The sequence below is a fragment of the Chelonus insularis genome, unplaced genomic scaffold, assembly GCF_013357705.1.
Source record: "Chelonus insularis isolate UGA/USDA-ARS -01 unplaced genomic scaffold, ASM1335770v1 contig_85_pilon, whole genome shotgun sequence".
NCBI lineage: Eukaryota > Metazoa > Arthropoda > Insecta > Hymenoptera > Braconidae > Chelonus > Chelonus insularis.
In genome coordinates this window covers 225,091-243,475 of record NW_023276773.1, presented here as the reverse complement: position 1 = coordinate 243,475, position 18,385 = coordinate 225,091, and the positions used below count along the sequence as shown (strand labels likewise).

At 31.4% G+C, this 18,385-nt stretch overlaps 1 protein-coding gene across 7 annotated transcripts in view; it reads right to left on the bottom strand.

Moving 5' to 3' along the window:
* Nucleotides 1-18,385, bottom strand: part of Ten-m (teneurin transmembrane protein Ten-m) — a 272,219-nt gene that overhangs the window by 95,308 nt on the left and 158,526 nt on the right. Inside the window, exon 1 of one of the 7 annotated variants that reach the window (XM_035090694.1) lies at nucleotides 1,006-1,524. The exons of the other annotated variants lie outside the window; for them this stretch is intronic. Within the exon in view, the coding sequence (XP_034946585.1) occupies nucleotides 1,006-1,018 (13 nt within the window). The 5' untranslated portion in view covers nucleotides 1,019-1,524. Of the gene's footprint in view, nucleotides 1-1,005; nucleotides 1,525-18,385 lie in introns of those variants that run through there. 7 annotated transcript variants of the gene reach the window in all.

Here is an 18,385-nt window from a genome sequence, read left to right as displayed (position 1 = left end):
TCAGATTGGAACTCAAACGGACCCAAGCAAACGTCCATGAAGTACATATTGGGATCGAACATTGACAAAAAGGTTAGCTCTGCATTCAGACTCTCTATTCAGACTCAATCAAACAATAAAAGTTTGTTAAACTTTTTACTTTCATTTCTATTTACATTCCCTAGCTTTTAAATTCTCAAGAAAAATTTATTTTCCAATAGGAAATATCTATTTTACATCTTCTTATCGTCTTCATAAATATAACAATAATAACTCAATAATTTAATCAATAATTAATTAATTAATTAACGTCATTTTGCTTAAAATATATTTAATAATTATTAAGACAAATTAAAATACACAGAAATTACAAGGGAAATTTTTTATCGACAAAAAGCAAGAAAACCCGGAAGTAATTATCAGAAAAATTCCGAAACATAACCAAGTCAACATAAAAATTGTTACCAATAATTTATCTTAATTAAAAAAAATTAAAATAAATGACTTAAAAAATGGAGTAATAATTAAATCTCGAGTGATAAATTTTTTTTAATCTATAAAAATATTTAATAAATGAAGATAAATATTTAAAAAAATAAAAAAAAAAACGGTTAATTAATTGAACAAGAGAATGAATGATTATTTAGTAGGTATGCATTCAAAATATTATGATTGATTAATCACTTGTATTTAAACTCCTAATTAATAATTACACCTCTATAACGTCCCGTCAAAATGCTTTCCCCAATGACGGATGTCTCGTAATGACGGCCGAAATTGAGAGGGCGCGACGGGGAGTGAGTAAAGACTTAAAAAAAAAAAAAAAGGACAAGACAAGATAGTGAAGTTAGAAGAAGAAAGAAGAATTTGGGGCGGGTCCGCGCACGAGAGACGGTAATTTAACAACTGACCTTACGGAAAATTACAACAATTTAACAGTGAAACAATCAAACATTAACCTTAAAAACTCAAATAATTCATCTCAAATCTCCACCAATAATCAAAGTATCAATCAAAAGTACTCACCTGCTTGGTACATTGATCCGGACTATTTTGAAAAATTTTTATCATTTCACAGGAAAAAAATCACCATAAACACAACACTTAAATCACCATTTCCCTCTTTAATCCTCAAGTGGATTAATTTTAATTTAATATATTATTATTAATATATTCAATAAATGGATTATTTAAACCATTAATAAGTACATAAAACACTTAACTATCTTAATTACCATCTAAAATGAAATATTTATAATTAATTAAAACGTCACTAACACTTAATTACAAATAACAAGCTCATTAAGTATTTTGATTATTTTATTAATCAAATATATTTCAGCACCCGGCACTTACGGAATTCCCGCCAAAATAAATGTTATCTGATAACACGAGACGCGGAATGTTTGACAATAATAATAGTAAGGTTATGTTGAGATGGAAAAATCGTGTATTATTATTTATTTCCTCGAAATAAAATGAAATGAAATTCTAGGTAACATTCCAATGGATAGAAAATGTTCGGTGAATATGCGGATAATACGAGAGGCGACAGTGCACTGAGTTGAGCTACGATTCGGTCCTCGTTCGACCCAAGTCAACGGTCGACTCGTATTGCGCATGCGCGGGCTCGCAGGGGGCCAACTTCGCGCCGTCGCGTTTACGTCACAGATACACAAACACCCGCAATGTTTTACTCTGTCGTCTATCACTCTAGTCCACTATATATACAAAACCTCCCTTACACCTCTTCATCCCCCTAAATCGGCACTCTCTGCAACCCCTCTCGAGATATAGTCTGGCCTAACGACGCGACTCCGTCACTAGAAAAGGGGCAAGAGGAGAAGAGGATTACCAGCAAAACTGTAAAGGTTCACTGTTGGAATGATGCTAAGAGAATGAACAGAAAATATCGGTTTATCAAATTGCACTGAGATGTTTTATATATTCTTGAGTTTATTGTTGCTGTTGTTTGAGGTTAGTTTCTTCTATTGAATTTAAGATAACTGTACTTTGATATTATTTTTTAATTGCATTACTATTTTTAGCATTAAAAGGGTTAAAAGTGAGTTAAAACGTATGTATTGCTACCCCATGGCTATCAGATTTCAGTTTAATCGGCTCACTGATATTCCATGGAGAGGTTATTTTTTGAAGAAACCCTATCAAAACATTTCCAAATGATTTTTTATCACAATGTAAAATATAAAATTGATGAATCATTAATAATAATTGAAGGTATTTTGTGAAGGATTAAAAAAATGATGAATAATTAACTGATGCTAAACTATTCATTGAAATAATGTTATATATTGCACGGTAGCAGACATTTATTTCGACATATTTGGACATATGATTTGCTAGCTATCAACAAACTTTATTAACTGCAATAAAATGCTCTCACCGTAGATTCTATAACTATGAATCACGAAGAGGTTAGCAATTTTGACATATTAAATGTCTGATGATCTTGGTAAGTGTTGTTTTATCTAATTGTTCTTTCTCTTCTGGAAGGTAATGATTAAATACACATCATTCTAGATTTTTTATTGATGTTTGGAGTAACTAGTCACTTTAGTCAGACAGTGGAAGCATCTTTCGTTTAAATTAAATAAAAAATTAGCAAACTAAAAATATTGGATCCAATGCTGCTGATTAATTGGAATATCTGGTAAGTTATTATAACAATAATTAATATAAATGACAATTTAAAAACATTTACACGTATTGATATAATTGGAAATGAAGAGGAAATTGATAAACAAATGTCTTCGTACTTTAGAGATATCGAAAAAAAGCAGGAACAGATCAGGGGGTAAGAGTGGGAGTGTGCAATGGAATAGAGCAAAGGTTGTAATATTGTGAATATAAAGTATGAATAATCATGTAAGCGGAAGTATTGTTAAAGACCCTACTTTGCAAGGTGTGCAATTAAATACAATATGTGTGCATATAATTTAGAATGATTTAAAAAATGAAATAAAGAGATCAATAATTTTATATTTACTACTGATTATTGGATTAAATAGAATTTTGATGTACACCAAGAGGATCTTTTTTACCTGAAACTCTATCAGATTATCAAACATTTCAAATTTACAACAAATTTAATAATAAATTTTATTATAAACCCAATTCTCGACTATCATGATTTCAATTATTTTTTTTCTTCTCAATATCATACTGCATTTCTGTCAGCGAGTAATTGAAAATTCTGAAAATATTACAAAGCACTAGTGTCGAAAAAAAATATTTATATTATCGAAAAAATAAACTCTCTCTCTCTCTCTCTTTACTTTAATAATTTATTTAGTATTTTTTTAATCCAAAATGCAAAAATATTTATGCGTTTTTTTTTCAGGTGGTCTCACAATCAACTATCAGTTTAATAAAAACTAATATAAAAAAAAAAAGACACTGTGATTGCATTATTGAAAAATTTTTATTAAAAAAAAAAAACTAAAAGTATCCAGAGATCAATAAAACATTTTTCAGAACTAGATTTTCTATAAATAATAAATTGAAAAACATTTCGAACATTGATATTATCAATCAAACAATATGTAGGTTATGTATTAATTAACAATTAATATTTAAAATAATTAATTAATATTTAATTTTTGGATTAAAAAAAAAAGAAACTAGATTTTTCTAAAAAGGTAAAGTCTCTTACATCTCACAAGAAAATGAATTAATTTTAATAAAAGATGAATATTGAAGATCATCTCACTTTGAAAATGAAGTTTTTGATCTCGAAAGAGGGGTATATGATTTTATTAAGCTTTGAGAATAGATTGTCTTGAATTAATACTCTTGAATTATTTCGGCATTGAAATGTCGTAGTGAAAGAAATACAAGTAGAAGAAGATGAAGATAAAATTGACGAATAAATTGGAATTTTCTGAAAACTCAACCATTCCTTTTTCTATATCTCTCTATCTCTTCCATTTTTTTTATCGTTTTTCTTGACCTAAAAAGAACAAAAAAAACCCATCAATCTTTGTTCAATTATGTAAAACCAACAGGAAAAATATATAAAATAATACAAAATTAAAAAGTAGAGCAAAAAAAAATAAAGCAATAAAGAATACCATCGTCCCTTATACGTTCCTTTCAAGTCAGTGGAAATCATCCCTCTTGCCTTCAATTTGCAAGTCCGCATATCCGCTGGTGGCTTCCTCTTCTACTCTTCATCTACCAATGGTTATATCACCCACGTCTAACTCCATGGATCAGTCTCTTCTTTTCAAGACCTGCGTCCTATCTTTCATCTCGTTTACCTCCTCTGTCTCATTCTATCCCTTTTTCCTTTTTACCCTCTATTGCGCCATTGCCAAGATATCGAGCATGAGTTGAAGCTCTTACTTTCGTTTTTTCCTCTTTTTTCATCCAACGTAGTTTTGGCTATACCTCTCTCCTTCTGTTTCTTTTTCGTTTAAGCCTTCGATTCATCCCTTTTTCTTACAATTTTACGATCTCTTCTACATTTCGCCTGGGTGATACCTTCCCTTATTCCCACTACATTTGTTCCTTATTAGATATTCACATTTTATTGAACGTAGTGGTACAAAAAGCTTCTTTTGGAGTAGTATCATCATGTAGGGTTGGAGATACTTTTTGCTATTCCTTATTGATATCCTAGTCTTATTGAGGTTTTAATTAGATTCTGATCAATCACTGCCTCTTCTAGATCAACTTTGACAGTTCAGACTTTGCAATTATTGTTCAAAAATTATTTCATAATTGATTTTAATGTGTTTGCTTTAGATGATGATATTTGATGGATGATTGAATAAAGTCTTGGCTGAATATGATAGGATTCCTAGCTATTTTTATTAGCTGTTGATCCAAATGCATCAATGAAGGAATTATATAATCAAAAAAGAAATAAAAATTGCTTTTTATTCTATTCTCTTTTTTTTTTCCTTCGTATCGTTGATGCCAATACGTATCATACCATGGAGTGATAAAATTTTCATGTGAAGAAGACGTCACCGTTCGACGTAAGTGTACGTAGCAATAAAATCTTTAAATATTATTCGTGTCATCAACAGAAAAATAAAATTCCTCGCCTTTAAAATGGAGAATTTATTCTAGAAAATAATAATAAAAGAAGAAAAAAAAAAAATAATCAGTGTTTGAAATTAATCAACAAGAAAAATAAAAATTCTTAATTTAATTCTGAATTCTATTATATTGATCAAAAGGTGGATCATCAATCTCTCATTGGACATCAACACCAAGCTGCAATCGTGACTTTTCATCTTGTCTAATTTTAATCATCATTGGAAAAAATGAAGAAGAAGAAATCCAATGAGTTTTAATGGAGTGAATTGTATCCAAAGATCAAGAAGTAAACAAGAATGAGAAGAAAAATTTCAATGTCAAGATATGCAGTAGAATGAAATCCAATCGTGTCTCATCATCTTCCAGACACATTTGGTGTGGCCAAGTCACACCTGATACATCCGATTATGTCAGTCCAAGTAACGCCATGCTGGTTTATCAGATGCCGCGTTCTAACAACGACCGAGTTACTGGAGATTCTCTGTCTCACTTTAGCCTGCTGGTTAGAATGGAGATGATCAGAGTCCGACTGTCACGATTAATGGATCGAACGAATCGCGAGAACCAATTAAGGATTACCAAGGAGAAGCTGAGGGTGGCCATGATCCTTCTTCAATCCCACAAAGGCTGATCATCTTGGCTTCGATGATATGGCAAAGCAGCATTCGGGAGACTGGACTAGGGATATACTTAATTGGATGGTTGGATTTCGGAATGATCTTCTTTATACATACACCAGAGTTGGAATTGGAGAACTAGTAGGAAAATAGCACAAAGTCTCCAAGTGGCTTTTTCAAAAGCTGTATTTTAGCGAAAAATAATCGAATCTAAATCAATCCAAGCTTATTTTAAAGCTCACAAGATCCACTTTTTGATACTTAGGTGATGAAAAATATTTATTAAATATTGGTGCTAAAGATTGATATGATCAACCTTTAAAATCAAAGATGAAGAGTCGAATTTTTTCTCATAATTAAATTTACTATGCACGAATTGAATTTCCGCTGATTAATAAAAGATTACTTTACTACTTTTTGAAATATTTGATTCCTTTTAGCATTACGCTGATGGGGAAACCAACAGTAGCCTTTATATTATCACATTTTTTATAGTGATTCACCAAAGATTGACTTTTAAAAAACTATTGAAGTAAAAGAATAAAATTCATAAACGTTATTATGGAAAAAAACCATATCATTTTCGGACTAATGACAAAGTTATTGACAAAAAAATATCAAATATTTTGAAAATGGCTACCATGTAATGCCAAATGTACTGGTAGTCACAATTATTTTCTTCACCCCGCAAATGTAGATCTCTATTCCCACCCTTCTACTTACTTAATGACTTCATATAATACAACAATGGCATATTGTTTATAAAAATATTTAATTGTTTATAGATAATTTAAAAAAATAATAATCATAAGTTTGTCTTGTAGGTAAAAAAATGTACCCAGATCCATTTTTAGCAGAAAAAAAATTGAAAAAGGAATTTTTCTTTGATTATTCTTTTAAAATGAGAAAATTATAGAAGTAATAGCATTTTAAATTACTCCATTGATGAAACATCAGCTTTTCACCAAGAAATATTTAATCTTTGATTCTCGATTAATTTTATTTAGCAATAACATGAAATTTATTGGATCAAGTCTGAGTTTTATTGATAAAAGTATACAAAAGATAAGAAGAAAAAAATCTATAATCGATGTGAAATAAATATATATATATATATATATATATATATATATAAAAAAAAGAAGCAACGTAGAAAGGAGTTGGTTTGTAGCAAGCGCCAATAAACATTAGAGTTTTCGCAAGTTCTAGAGTCTTTTTCCTTTTCATTTTTCTCCCCATCTCTTTTTGTCTTTCCATTTCTCTCCGTGTTTCTGCTTCCCCTATGCGAAAAGTTTTAACCCTCTAGCAGTTGAGACGAGGGTATCTCAACTTTAGAAACGTCTTCGAATTTAGTCCAGACTGATGGGAAGAAGAGAATTGTAGGGGTCGTAGGGAAAAGAACGTATCAAACGAACCGATTGCAGAAAACTTGTCGAAGAGCTGAGAATTTATTTTTTTATAATTTTTTTATCACTATCTAGATTGTCTCTTTTACTTTTTAAAACTATTATTATACATTGGTGATCGTCATCTCCAGAAATATTGAACTTAAATGAAAAAAAAGCTCTTCCCAATTTTCATTATTTATATTCAATTCTTTCCATCACCAATAACGATTCACTCTTCGAAAAAAAAAGGCCACTAAAATATCAGTAAAAATATTTTTCTTGGGAGAAGATAGCTAAGGATCGTCTTATCGATAGAAGCATCGTGGAGTTGTCGACGGACGAGACACATTTGGAAAAGTGCACGTCACACCCAAGCTCTCTTCCGTATTCCATCGTTCTCTAGCTATCCATCTTTACACACACGACCTAAAAAGGTTTTATTCGATACTATTTCCATCCCTCAGACCTCTCTAGCAACACCACTCTCTCTCTCTCTCTTCACCGTCTGTCTGCTTTCTTCTATTCTTGCTTCATCCAACTCGATCCTGCAGACCTATCTAACTGATAACACTCCAATCATCCAACTGATTGTGAAGGAACTGGTTCTTCTAGGGTTTTAAAGACATTTTCTAATCCAATACCACCAACTTTTATGCAATCAATGATTGCTAAAATTCAGTTTAAAATATCATGATTATTCTAATTTTCTAAAAAAATTCATTCTTCAAACAATTTCTCATTTCCTAGACATCACAACAGGCATTTCTCCTTCTCTTGGTCGTCTTTAACTCTGGTTATCATCTTGGATTCCAATTAGAAGGAATTGATCATTTTTCGGATTGTTTACAACTGATAGCATTCCAATGATCTAAGTGATGATGAAGGAACTGGTTCCTCTAGGTTCAACACCATCAACATTAATGCAATCAATGATTGCTAAAAAATGATTTCAAAGTGTAATGATGATGATATTTAAAGAAAAAAGCCTGGACAATGACCCTTTGGAATCAAAATTCCCCTAAAAGTGGTGAATATTTCTGGCATTGAGCCGAGCAAATCACCAGTTTACTAGTTTAGCAACGAGGGTGAGAAAGATTGTGAGAGTGGGTTGATTTGTGGGCTGAGAGTCGTGGTACACACCAGTACCACTGCTTACAATTCTCAGTGTAGAAAGACACAAGGGATAAACTACTGTGTTAGTAGTAGGGTGAATTGAAGGTAGGATGCGTCTTGCGTGAGTTAGGGTTGCCCAACTTGAATAATGCATGTGTCGAGCTGCCAGTACTGCCACTGTCCTATTCTATTCTCTCTATCTCAATCCTCCAGCACACCCCTAGTACGAACTGAATTCATCCACGTGTGCATTCTTGTTTGATTCCCTTCTTTATTAACAGATTGAAAAAGTTCCATCTTGATATTACAATCTCATTGCTGTTGTAATTCACTCCAATCTTGAAAAAAATATCCTTCAACCTTTACTTCTTTCTTATTGATAAATATTCTTCCTGTATTTTTCCACTAGTCTTTTTTGTTGTTGATGTTCCTCTTTGGTATTGTTGATAATTCCTTTTATTTTTTATGGTAAATATAAAGAATTGAGTGAGTTTATTTATTTTCTATCTCCATTAGACATATTTTTTTTATCATTTTTATTCAGGACAAACGAACGTTTGATCATGTCAAGTCTTATCAGTGGAAATGAACGAATATAGTCCAGCCAATAATTTCGATTTCATGTCACTCAGACTTACCAAAAAAAAACTGTTGGATTATTTTGTATCATTTGGGTTACTCACCTGAAACAGAAATATTTACGAACGTCAGTGGAAATGTATAATATTAATAACATTCAATTACAATAAAAATTAATTGATTCATTTCAATAAAAAAATTGTTCAATTATTTCATGTGAAAGTGTGATTATTCACCTGATACATCAAATTTGATCAAATTATTCAACATCTCAATAAAAAAATTGAATTATGATCAACTGCCTTAGTAAAGAACTTTTAAAAATCTTGGGTAATGATTTTGTATAGAATGTCTGACTCTGCAACAGTACCAGGTGTCTGCTTCCGCATTTACACATGGATCTACCGACAGGATTTTATTACAAGATCCAACTCCTAATCTTGCAGCAGATTTGATGCAGAAACTGGCATCAAAGAAATCAGCAGATTTTCAGCAGAAATATCAAAGGTATTGACTTCTTCCATACATTCCTGTAGCTCAATAAAAACAATCAGCTGAAGAAATGATGCCTTTCATATTTCTGCTGATGGTCTGCTAATTTTTTCGCCAGCTTCTTCCTTAAATCTACAGCAAGGTTTAGAGTTAGATCCTGCCGTAATATTCTGTCGCAAGATCCGTACGTAAATGCGGAAGCAGACACCTATGGTGCTGTTGATGATGTCTGCAGTTCTTTCATAAGATAATCAAAAGATTTTGTAATGCCTTTGAAGAATGTTGTCTCGCAAATGGACTGTGCTATTTTGGAGGTTAGAATCCACTTTTAAAATCATTTATTATGGCAAGATTTAAGACTGGGCTTTACTAACCTCAAATCACCTCGAATTTTTATCATCTATCTGTGCATTTTTTTAAAATTTTTTTCATGTGAAAAATATCTAGGGATATTTAGAAATGTGGTATACCCATCGGAAAACAAAGATTTATCGTACAAGTGTAATAATAATCGTAGAATGAGTAATTTTTCCAGGGAATTTCGAGGTGTCATGGCGGATGTACTTGTCATGAGCCCTTTACTGAAAAAGTATTTATTCTAGATATTTTTCACATGAAAAAAACAAACAAAAAATGCACAGTTAGACGATAAAAATTCGAGGTGATTTAAGGTTAGTCAAGCCAAACTTTGAACTCTGAGATTGTTATTCACCAAAAATTGATGTCAATGATTGTTATTGTTTAATTAAACATAAAAACCTTGAATTAATGTAAAACAATAATGGTAATTAATTTTAGGTTAAATATTATTGATGTGAGTGGTGGTGAGAAAAATGGTTGGTTATAAAATGTAATATAATTTATTTCAATATTTTTTATCACCACAGTAAACAGAAATAAAATATTGAATATGTTGAAGATAAAGTCAATGAATACGCGAATTTCCAACGAGAGACAGAGAATGAGTGACCAAACCAACCCTTGTATATTTTAGCATCTGTGAATAATCAGCAATCAGTACCGCAACAAACTGCATGTGTACACATACAAACCATGCAAATTCCATGGATCGAATCTCCAACTTGCTTTCACATCGATTTTCTACTAACAATCTCATACAATGTACAATCCATGTTTATGTCAACAAAACTCATCAATCCAAAATTTCACAATCGCATGAACAATTAGCGAATATATTTTGATTCATTAAGTTTCAATTCTTTTACATCATATTCAACAATTTATTTACTAAGCTTTGTCAGTTATTCATTTTTTATTTATTTATTTACCAGAATTTTCCATTAATATTTTTTAATTATTTTCACGTTTTATTTATTGTGGAGAATATTTGCTTGAAAATTAGACAAATCGTTGATTGCAATTGCGGTATCGTGAAAAAATTTGGATACCTTTATGTCCTAGCTGCTCTTTGATGATGAGAGCTTTTGATTTTGGCTTCACTGTGATCTATGTTGATTAATGGAGATGGCGAAGGGGGAAAAGGGATTGGGCAAGAAGGGGAAGGTATAGAATGTAAAAGAGAGGATGGTATCAAAGATAGAGGATGTAAATCTACCAGCCAAATACGAATCTAGAAACGTTCACTTTCAAGACCTTTTATCAATTGTTCTGATCCAGATTTCATTATCATTTTATTTTAAAAACTAGAGTTTTAATAAATATTACTCAATCTAGGTATTTTCTTATTTTATCTATTTATTTGCCTAAAACTAGGTGTATGTACTTCTATCTATCTATAATTGTGTGCTAGAGGCATCTCAATAAATACATCTCCAACATTCATCAACATCAATAGTCTAAAAATTGCAATCAAGGTTGAACTAAGCTTAGAAAAGCTTTATTTTAAATAAAACAAAAGTTGATTAAAATGACAACAAAGATTTTTGTGATCAAGAAAGACGTCTGATGCTGACAACAAATTCAGTCGTTCGTTAATCAACACATGGATAAAAAGATACAATTATTTTACAATATAATTTTTAACTTCATTCCTAGACTGGGCTTATCTTGCTAGCAGAAGCTATCATTTCTTAACTTCAATACAACTTTGATTCCTTTGCTACGTTCAATCAACTGTCTGATGTTTTGCATTGCATTTGACCTGGTCCAGTCTTGAGTTGAATTGATAAACCATAATTCTAGCTGCCAACTTGATGCTAATCTTGATGGATCCAATGTTATTTTTAGCAACATTTTTCAAGCTCAGGACAACGACCAGGGTTTTATCCAACTGATTGTGAAGGAACTGGTTCTTCTAGATTCAACATCACCAACTTTATTGCTATCAATGATTGCTAAACAATTGTTTCAAAGTGTGGTGATGATTATGTTTTAAAAAAACCTGGACAATGATGACATTATGCAACTAATGACAGTCCAGCAATGCTTTAAGCATGCTGGTGTATGAGAGTGAGAATTGGAAGGATATTTTTTCCAGGTTTATTTATCCTTGATAAATGGTGTAATTTTCTCGTTAAGCTGATTGAGTCGATAATATTAGTAAAAATGAAGAAATCAGTAAAAAAAACTAGTTAAGTAAGACTAGAAAGAAGTTAGTGAAAAGTAATTACTTTAAAAATTGAAGAAAATTCTGAGGAAATTTAGAGAATCAGTTGAAATAGGAAAATTATTGCAAATCGAGTCGATGCGAGTTGGGTTCGCTCTTGAGTTTTGCTGGGCAAATAGGTAGTAAAACTGTTAAAGCTTGGAAGAGCTTTGGTAGCAAGAAAAAAGTTTGGCGTTCGACTGCTAGTCTCGTATACTTGATCTTGCTTTCTCTTTTACCGTTTTGTACGACACAACGAAAAACTTTGACTTTAGATAAAAATTCGACAAACTTTTTTCATGACTTATGATGATAGAATCTCCGAGATCCAATCATGTTTCTATAAAATGATAATTAATTATTTAAATATTTTTATCCATTTGTTTCCTGCACACTAAAATAATGATAACGATGATGATGTTGATGGAATTAATTACAACAAAATAACCTTACAGCCAAGCTTCCTCTCTTTTCAATGGATCCACCAAAGTCTTATTGCTTATCAAAGTTGAAATTAAGGGGTAAATAAGAATAGATAGAGAAGTTGATGCTACGAGTTGTAAGAAAGGTTCATGGTGAATTTCTACCAACAGTTTTATGAACTCAACTAAGTAAAGACGCAGCTTCCGGCGGCAATCTCAACTTTTGATGTACTCGCTTTAGAGCGCTTGCTGTAGCACCAGCTGCTGTGCCAGAGTTATTTCGCCTCTTCGTCCTCTTTCTCGCTTGTCAGATGCGCACTCGTGAAAGTACATGTCGCTTTAGTTTAGTTCTATTCTTCTTTACGTACTCTCTATCCATTTTATTGTCTCCACATTCCCTAGTAATTGTTCCACCATTGCGTAATGATTTGAATCATTCAGAATAAAATACCATCATTCTTGGAGATTCTTCATTTTAAAGCAAATAAAAAGGGCTAGAGTGCTTCTTAACGATTAGCATGCATCTCATATAAAAGAATCTTATTCAATAAACTCTTAATACCAGAACCACTTGGTTCTTGCTCATAAATGTTCAATCATCTGCTCATACTGGAGGCTAGATGTCATTCTAGGTTGGTAGATGTATCATTACACAGGCGGTGCTGATGACTTATTCAATTTATTTCAAGGTTTAAGTGTTAGATGTTGATTATAACAACCACTTCTGAATGCTGATGACATTGGCTTAGGGGGAAAAAAATGAATTTAGAGATATTTTGTGATTAATTTCAACACCAGGAGCAGCTAGGATAGTTGGACATAGCTGGAAGGTAGTTGGAGAGTAGCTCTGTTAAATTTAAAATATTTAATTGAATAAAAAAAAGCTAGATATTGATACAAAGTCAATTTTTATCAATCGGATTAAATGAAAATAATAAAAAAAAAAAAACTAGAAGTGAAGATTAAAATACCAAGTCATGTCAAAAAAAAAAAAATAATTGAAATAAATTTTTCTCTTGAAATTTTATCTAATAAATATCACAGTAGACACTTAGAGATGTCTAATCCGACGTTAATCGGTTTGATGTAAGTGACAAATATTTTCTTCGAAGCTTAATCCTCAAATAAACGAAAGACGAGCAGAGCAACAACTGTTTTGTTGGTCTCAAGGGAATGTCAGATAAATCAGAACGATTCTCTATGGATTTCAAATAATCTCCAGCATCTCATGGACTCGTATCTAACATACAACAAGTTGATATTCATTCAAAAAAGATTATTAGAAAGCTTAAAAATAAATTATACTGGAGATGGAGACCGTTTATAATGACTGATTGAGCGATTAAGAGGTCGTTTGGTTACGGTGAGGGTCTAGGCATCTTACAAGAGATCACCACAAATAGATCCATCAATGATACTCGATATCCCTCTCTGTTTGTAAAGTCCAATCATACGAAAGGGTCTGATGATTCTCTGAGACTCTAAACCATGCGCTAAAGCCAAGACATGAAGTGTCTGATCGTTTCTCATGGTTCTCTCTGGTTCACGGCCCAGGTAATTGACAGGCTCGTGCTCTTCAGGGCCCATCCAGACGAATAATTGGTGATCCTATCGGAAATGGACCCGACACGAATCGTGAACACGAACGAAAATACGATTTGGCCTGTGTTTTCGATAATTCCTCACTGATAAAGTGTTTTTGTTTTTTGTTAATTATTTTTTGGAGTTTAAGTGATCAAATATTTATTGTAAAGACATACTTCAAGGTGGGTATTTGTATTTATGGAGGAGATTTTTTGATTTGTCACCAACGTTTAAGAGATGCAGGATTAGATTGGAGTTTATTTATTGCTACATAATAGTTTCAGTGTTTTTGGCAAGTTTTAATGAATGAATAAATTTTTTCACGAAGACTTTGATGATTGGATCTTCTAGGAGATTTCATTGCGGATTTTTAGAGCAGGTTTTTAAGTCAATTTGGATAGATAGATTGGTCTCAAATATTCCTAATGTGTTCAATAATAATAATTAATTAATTTTTTTTCTGACTAGTTTTCAAGAAGATGTCTGTGGGTATGTCAGGGTTTTTTTCGTTCACGAAATCTCGAGGATGAATGAAGATATCGACTTTGTACTGATTTTATTCGAAAGATGATGCAACAAAGAAGATCCGAAAGAAGTTTCAACTAATTCGGTCGAGGTGTTTTTTTGATAACAAAGAAAGTATAAAATAAATAGAGTGATGGAGAATTAGAAATACCTTGTACCTATTGGATGATCAATATTAATATGTCATTGGGTCAATGTCAACAAACTACACATGACTCTTGACAACTCCATATTGTTTATAACAATTGAAATGAGTTATAAACAATGAAAAATAGTTGGCACCGATCAAGTGATGACTGCTGCTGACAGATTGGATCTGTATTAACAAAATACTCTTCTCAATCACCACACATCACTCTCACCTATTTCATATTGTTTATAACAATAGCAATTTGTTGTAAACAATTAAAAAGAGTCTCCAGCTATTGAACGATCATTATTGATGATGAATTGGATCAACATTGACGAAATATTGTTGCTCATCACTACATATAACTTCAGACCATTGGATATTGTTTACAACAATTACAATTTGTTATAAACAATTAGAAAAAATTTCCATTGGAATTAATAGAAGGAAACTCGATTAGAAAGTTCGTCATGTGGGCACAGATCCATTGAATTTTTTGACAAAGTATTCCATGTTGGAGGATGAATAAAATTTTATTGCGCATTAATTGACCACAGTTTCTATTCTGTAGATAAAATTTTATTGAAATTTACGTAAAGTTATGGGTGGTATATACATGGAATGTTTGAAATGACGTAAACGTTTTCCAAATCAGTTGAAAACTCTAAGAGGAGTTTCTGCTCAACGAAAACAACCAACTGTTTTAATTATACAGATAGATGGTTGCATACAGATCTCAGGGACTATTCTATACTCATTCCGTGCAATTAAGTATAAGGTAAACATTCATTTGAAAACAAATCACAGTATGTCCTTCAGACAAAATCATGTTTACGTCCTCAAACATCCCTGAATGCTATTTACTTTAATAATTTATTTACCTATCTTATTAAATAAGTCATTTCAATCCTTGCTAAAAAATGAAAGTCGCATCATATAAAATATTTTTGTAAAATGCCAAACTCTCTCTCTCTCTCTCTCTCTCTCTACACTTGAGAACAACTTGAATTCGTCTGGATTTAAGAGTAAAAGAAAAGCACACGAGGGAGTCAAGCAGGTTCGGTCAAACTTTTTTCTTCCCTTTAACTTCTTTTGAAAAATAAAAAAAAATAAAAATTTTTCCAATTTTTTTCCACTCTTTTCTCAGCTTCCTCTTCAACATTTCCTCATGCGAAATGCGACTACGTTTACGGGGAAAATTCGCGCTACTAAAAATTGCTGAGTCGTGACTGACGTTAAACTGGAAATTCATAAAACTAAAAAAAAAAAAAGCTAAAAAAAGAAACAAAAAAATTAGGGCGAAAATAGAGTAGTAAATTTAGATATTTGCTAGATGATATTTTTATTTTAAGTTCATCTTCATATCTAATGCAAAAAAGAGAATCTAATGTGCGCAAATTCACGCATACAGAATTCATTAAAAAAGTGATCTTAATATGACGTTGGTTCTTTTAACTCAGTTCAAAAGGCATAAGAGCCTCATCGACTTGACATTCAACTGCCAAGTGGCAGCATACGACATTAAAGTTTCTTTTAATGAGCGTCTCCAACAGTTTTCCTCATTTCCATCTTCAAAGCAACATCTTCAACGATATTTCGCTCTTTTGCTTGACCTCTCCGCTACCTCAAGCATATTTTCAAGAATCCTACGGATTTTGTTTGTTTTTTATTTCAATGAATTACAGCTAAATTAAAAATACAGATTTACACACAACGTGTGGGTGCTGTAAAAGATTATTATAAAAATGGTGTCTGGATTTTTTAATAGAATAAATGAATTGACATTGTACTGAAAAAAAATTGTAGCTGTAGGAAAAATATTTGTGCTTCTGGAATGAAGTATCTCATTAGATAGCTGTGGAAATTATCTAGATAATTGAATGACAATATCTGAGATAACTGCTTTGGTTCTTAATTCACCATTTTGATTTATCATAAAATTTTTATAAAAACAATTGTAATTTATATTGATTAAATAATTGTTTGTTGCCATTTTTGAAAATGCCATAATGAGATAATTTATTAAAATAAAATAAACTATAATTTATTGGAATAAAATTTTTTAAACGCAGGACTAAACGAGGGCTTATTTTGTTAAAAACCAGGATAGAGCAGGCTTAAAATTCTTTATTGAATATTTTTAAACTTGAATGAATCTTTATTGCATCTTTATTACATCCTTTGACTAAGGATGTATGTCTACTCAAATTTCGCAAAACATTTCAAAAAAATTTTAAATAGCCTTTTTTTTTTTAAACATTATGGGTGCCTAATTTTTTTTTAATTTTAGCTAACAATTAATACGTAATAATTCACTCAGCGTTCAGGAAGGTAGAATATTTTAGAAGACACCTTCTTCCATTATAAAAAAAAATAATAATAATAATAATAATAATAATAACTTAATAATACACCTAATTTTTTGCATAAACAAAAGGTAAAAAGTTTGAAATTTAGAAACTCAAAAACGTTTTAAAATGGAGACCATGTTAATAAAATGGGTGACGTCATATTAAGACACTTTTAATGTTTTAAAATAAAACACTACAATTTACAGTACATATATTTCTATATCAAGCCTCAACTTAAATATATACATATTGTAATTAGAACATATTAATAGATGTATCAGTAGTCATAAACGAATTTTACAATTATTGAGGTATTTAGCAATGCATCATCACAATTATTGGTAATTACACACTTTCACGGTCATCTGGTTTTTTGAGCATAAAAAATCGAAAAATCGATGGATTTTTATGATTTTCGTCTCAAAATGTTCCATTTTATGGCGGATTTATGAAAAAAATTATTAGAAGTAGCTAAAATGAAGATTTCTGATAGTTTCATGCTCGAAAAACCAGGTGACAGTGAAAGTGTATTATTACCTCATTGTTATTATTATTATTATTAATTTATTTAAATTATTTTTTTTTTATTTTTATATAATTTAAATAAATTAATTATTATAATTATTAACTAAATAATCGCAGGGATAGTACTGGGCAACAGTTTATGTCTCGAACGGATGCCAACCCTACTCTACCGGCATAAAATTCAAGTAAATTAAATAAATCACAACATCAGCAAATGGAGCTGGGGGATGTTTTTTTTATAAAATTACCAACTTTGATGATGAATAATAAAAATGTTGGAACAATTGAGCTATGATAGTTATCCGTCATTGTTCCAATAGCAATCTTTTTGCAACAATAGTTCCCCACAATGACATCAAAATGAGTAACGAAAAAGGAGAAATAAAAATATTCGATATATGAATACGAAAATAAAAGTAGCTGAAAATGAATTTTTCATTAAAACTTTCCCTCTTCCAGTAAACTTGACTATTTACACCTGTCTCCAAAACATCCGGCTAGTCTGTCTCGTTATCGCAAGGCTTTTTTTTACCCTCCCAATGCGTAGAATATATTCTCGTCACGAGCAGTCGGCCTTTTTCTGCCTCATCCCTAGAATATCCTCTCGTCATGCCACGATCCCCGCGTTAGCCCCTGTCCTATGATTTCTCTTCGCTCGGGACGAGTCTCGTAATTAAATTGGGATCCAACGGACGAAGAGACGCGAGTAAATGAGCAGCTGCTTGCGATTTTGTCATTGACAGTAAATACTCTATTTGTAATACTTTTTTGCTTATTCAGTCATTCTTTGAATTGATTGAAGAAAAAAATGGCATTTTAATAAATTTTTATTCTAATTCAACTTGGCATGATTTTTTTCCGTTAATATCAACCCTTTCATGGCATGATATAGATGCTAAAAATATTCAGCAAGCATGAAAATATTTTTTCAAGCCATTTTCATCGGATGATTTGCTCTAAATGATTGTTGGGTTGGACTCAAACATGAGTTGAGTGAGTTTTCGGTTATTTTGAAGAGTAAGTAATTTTTTTATTGAGATTATGATG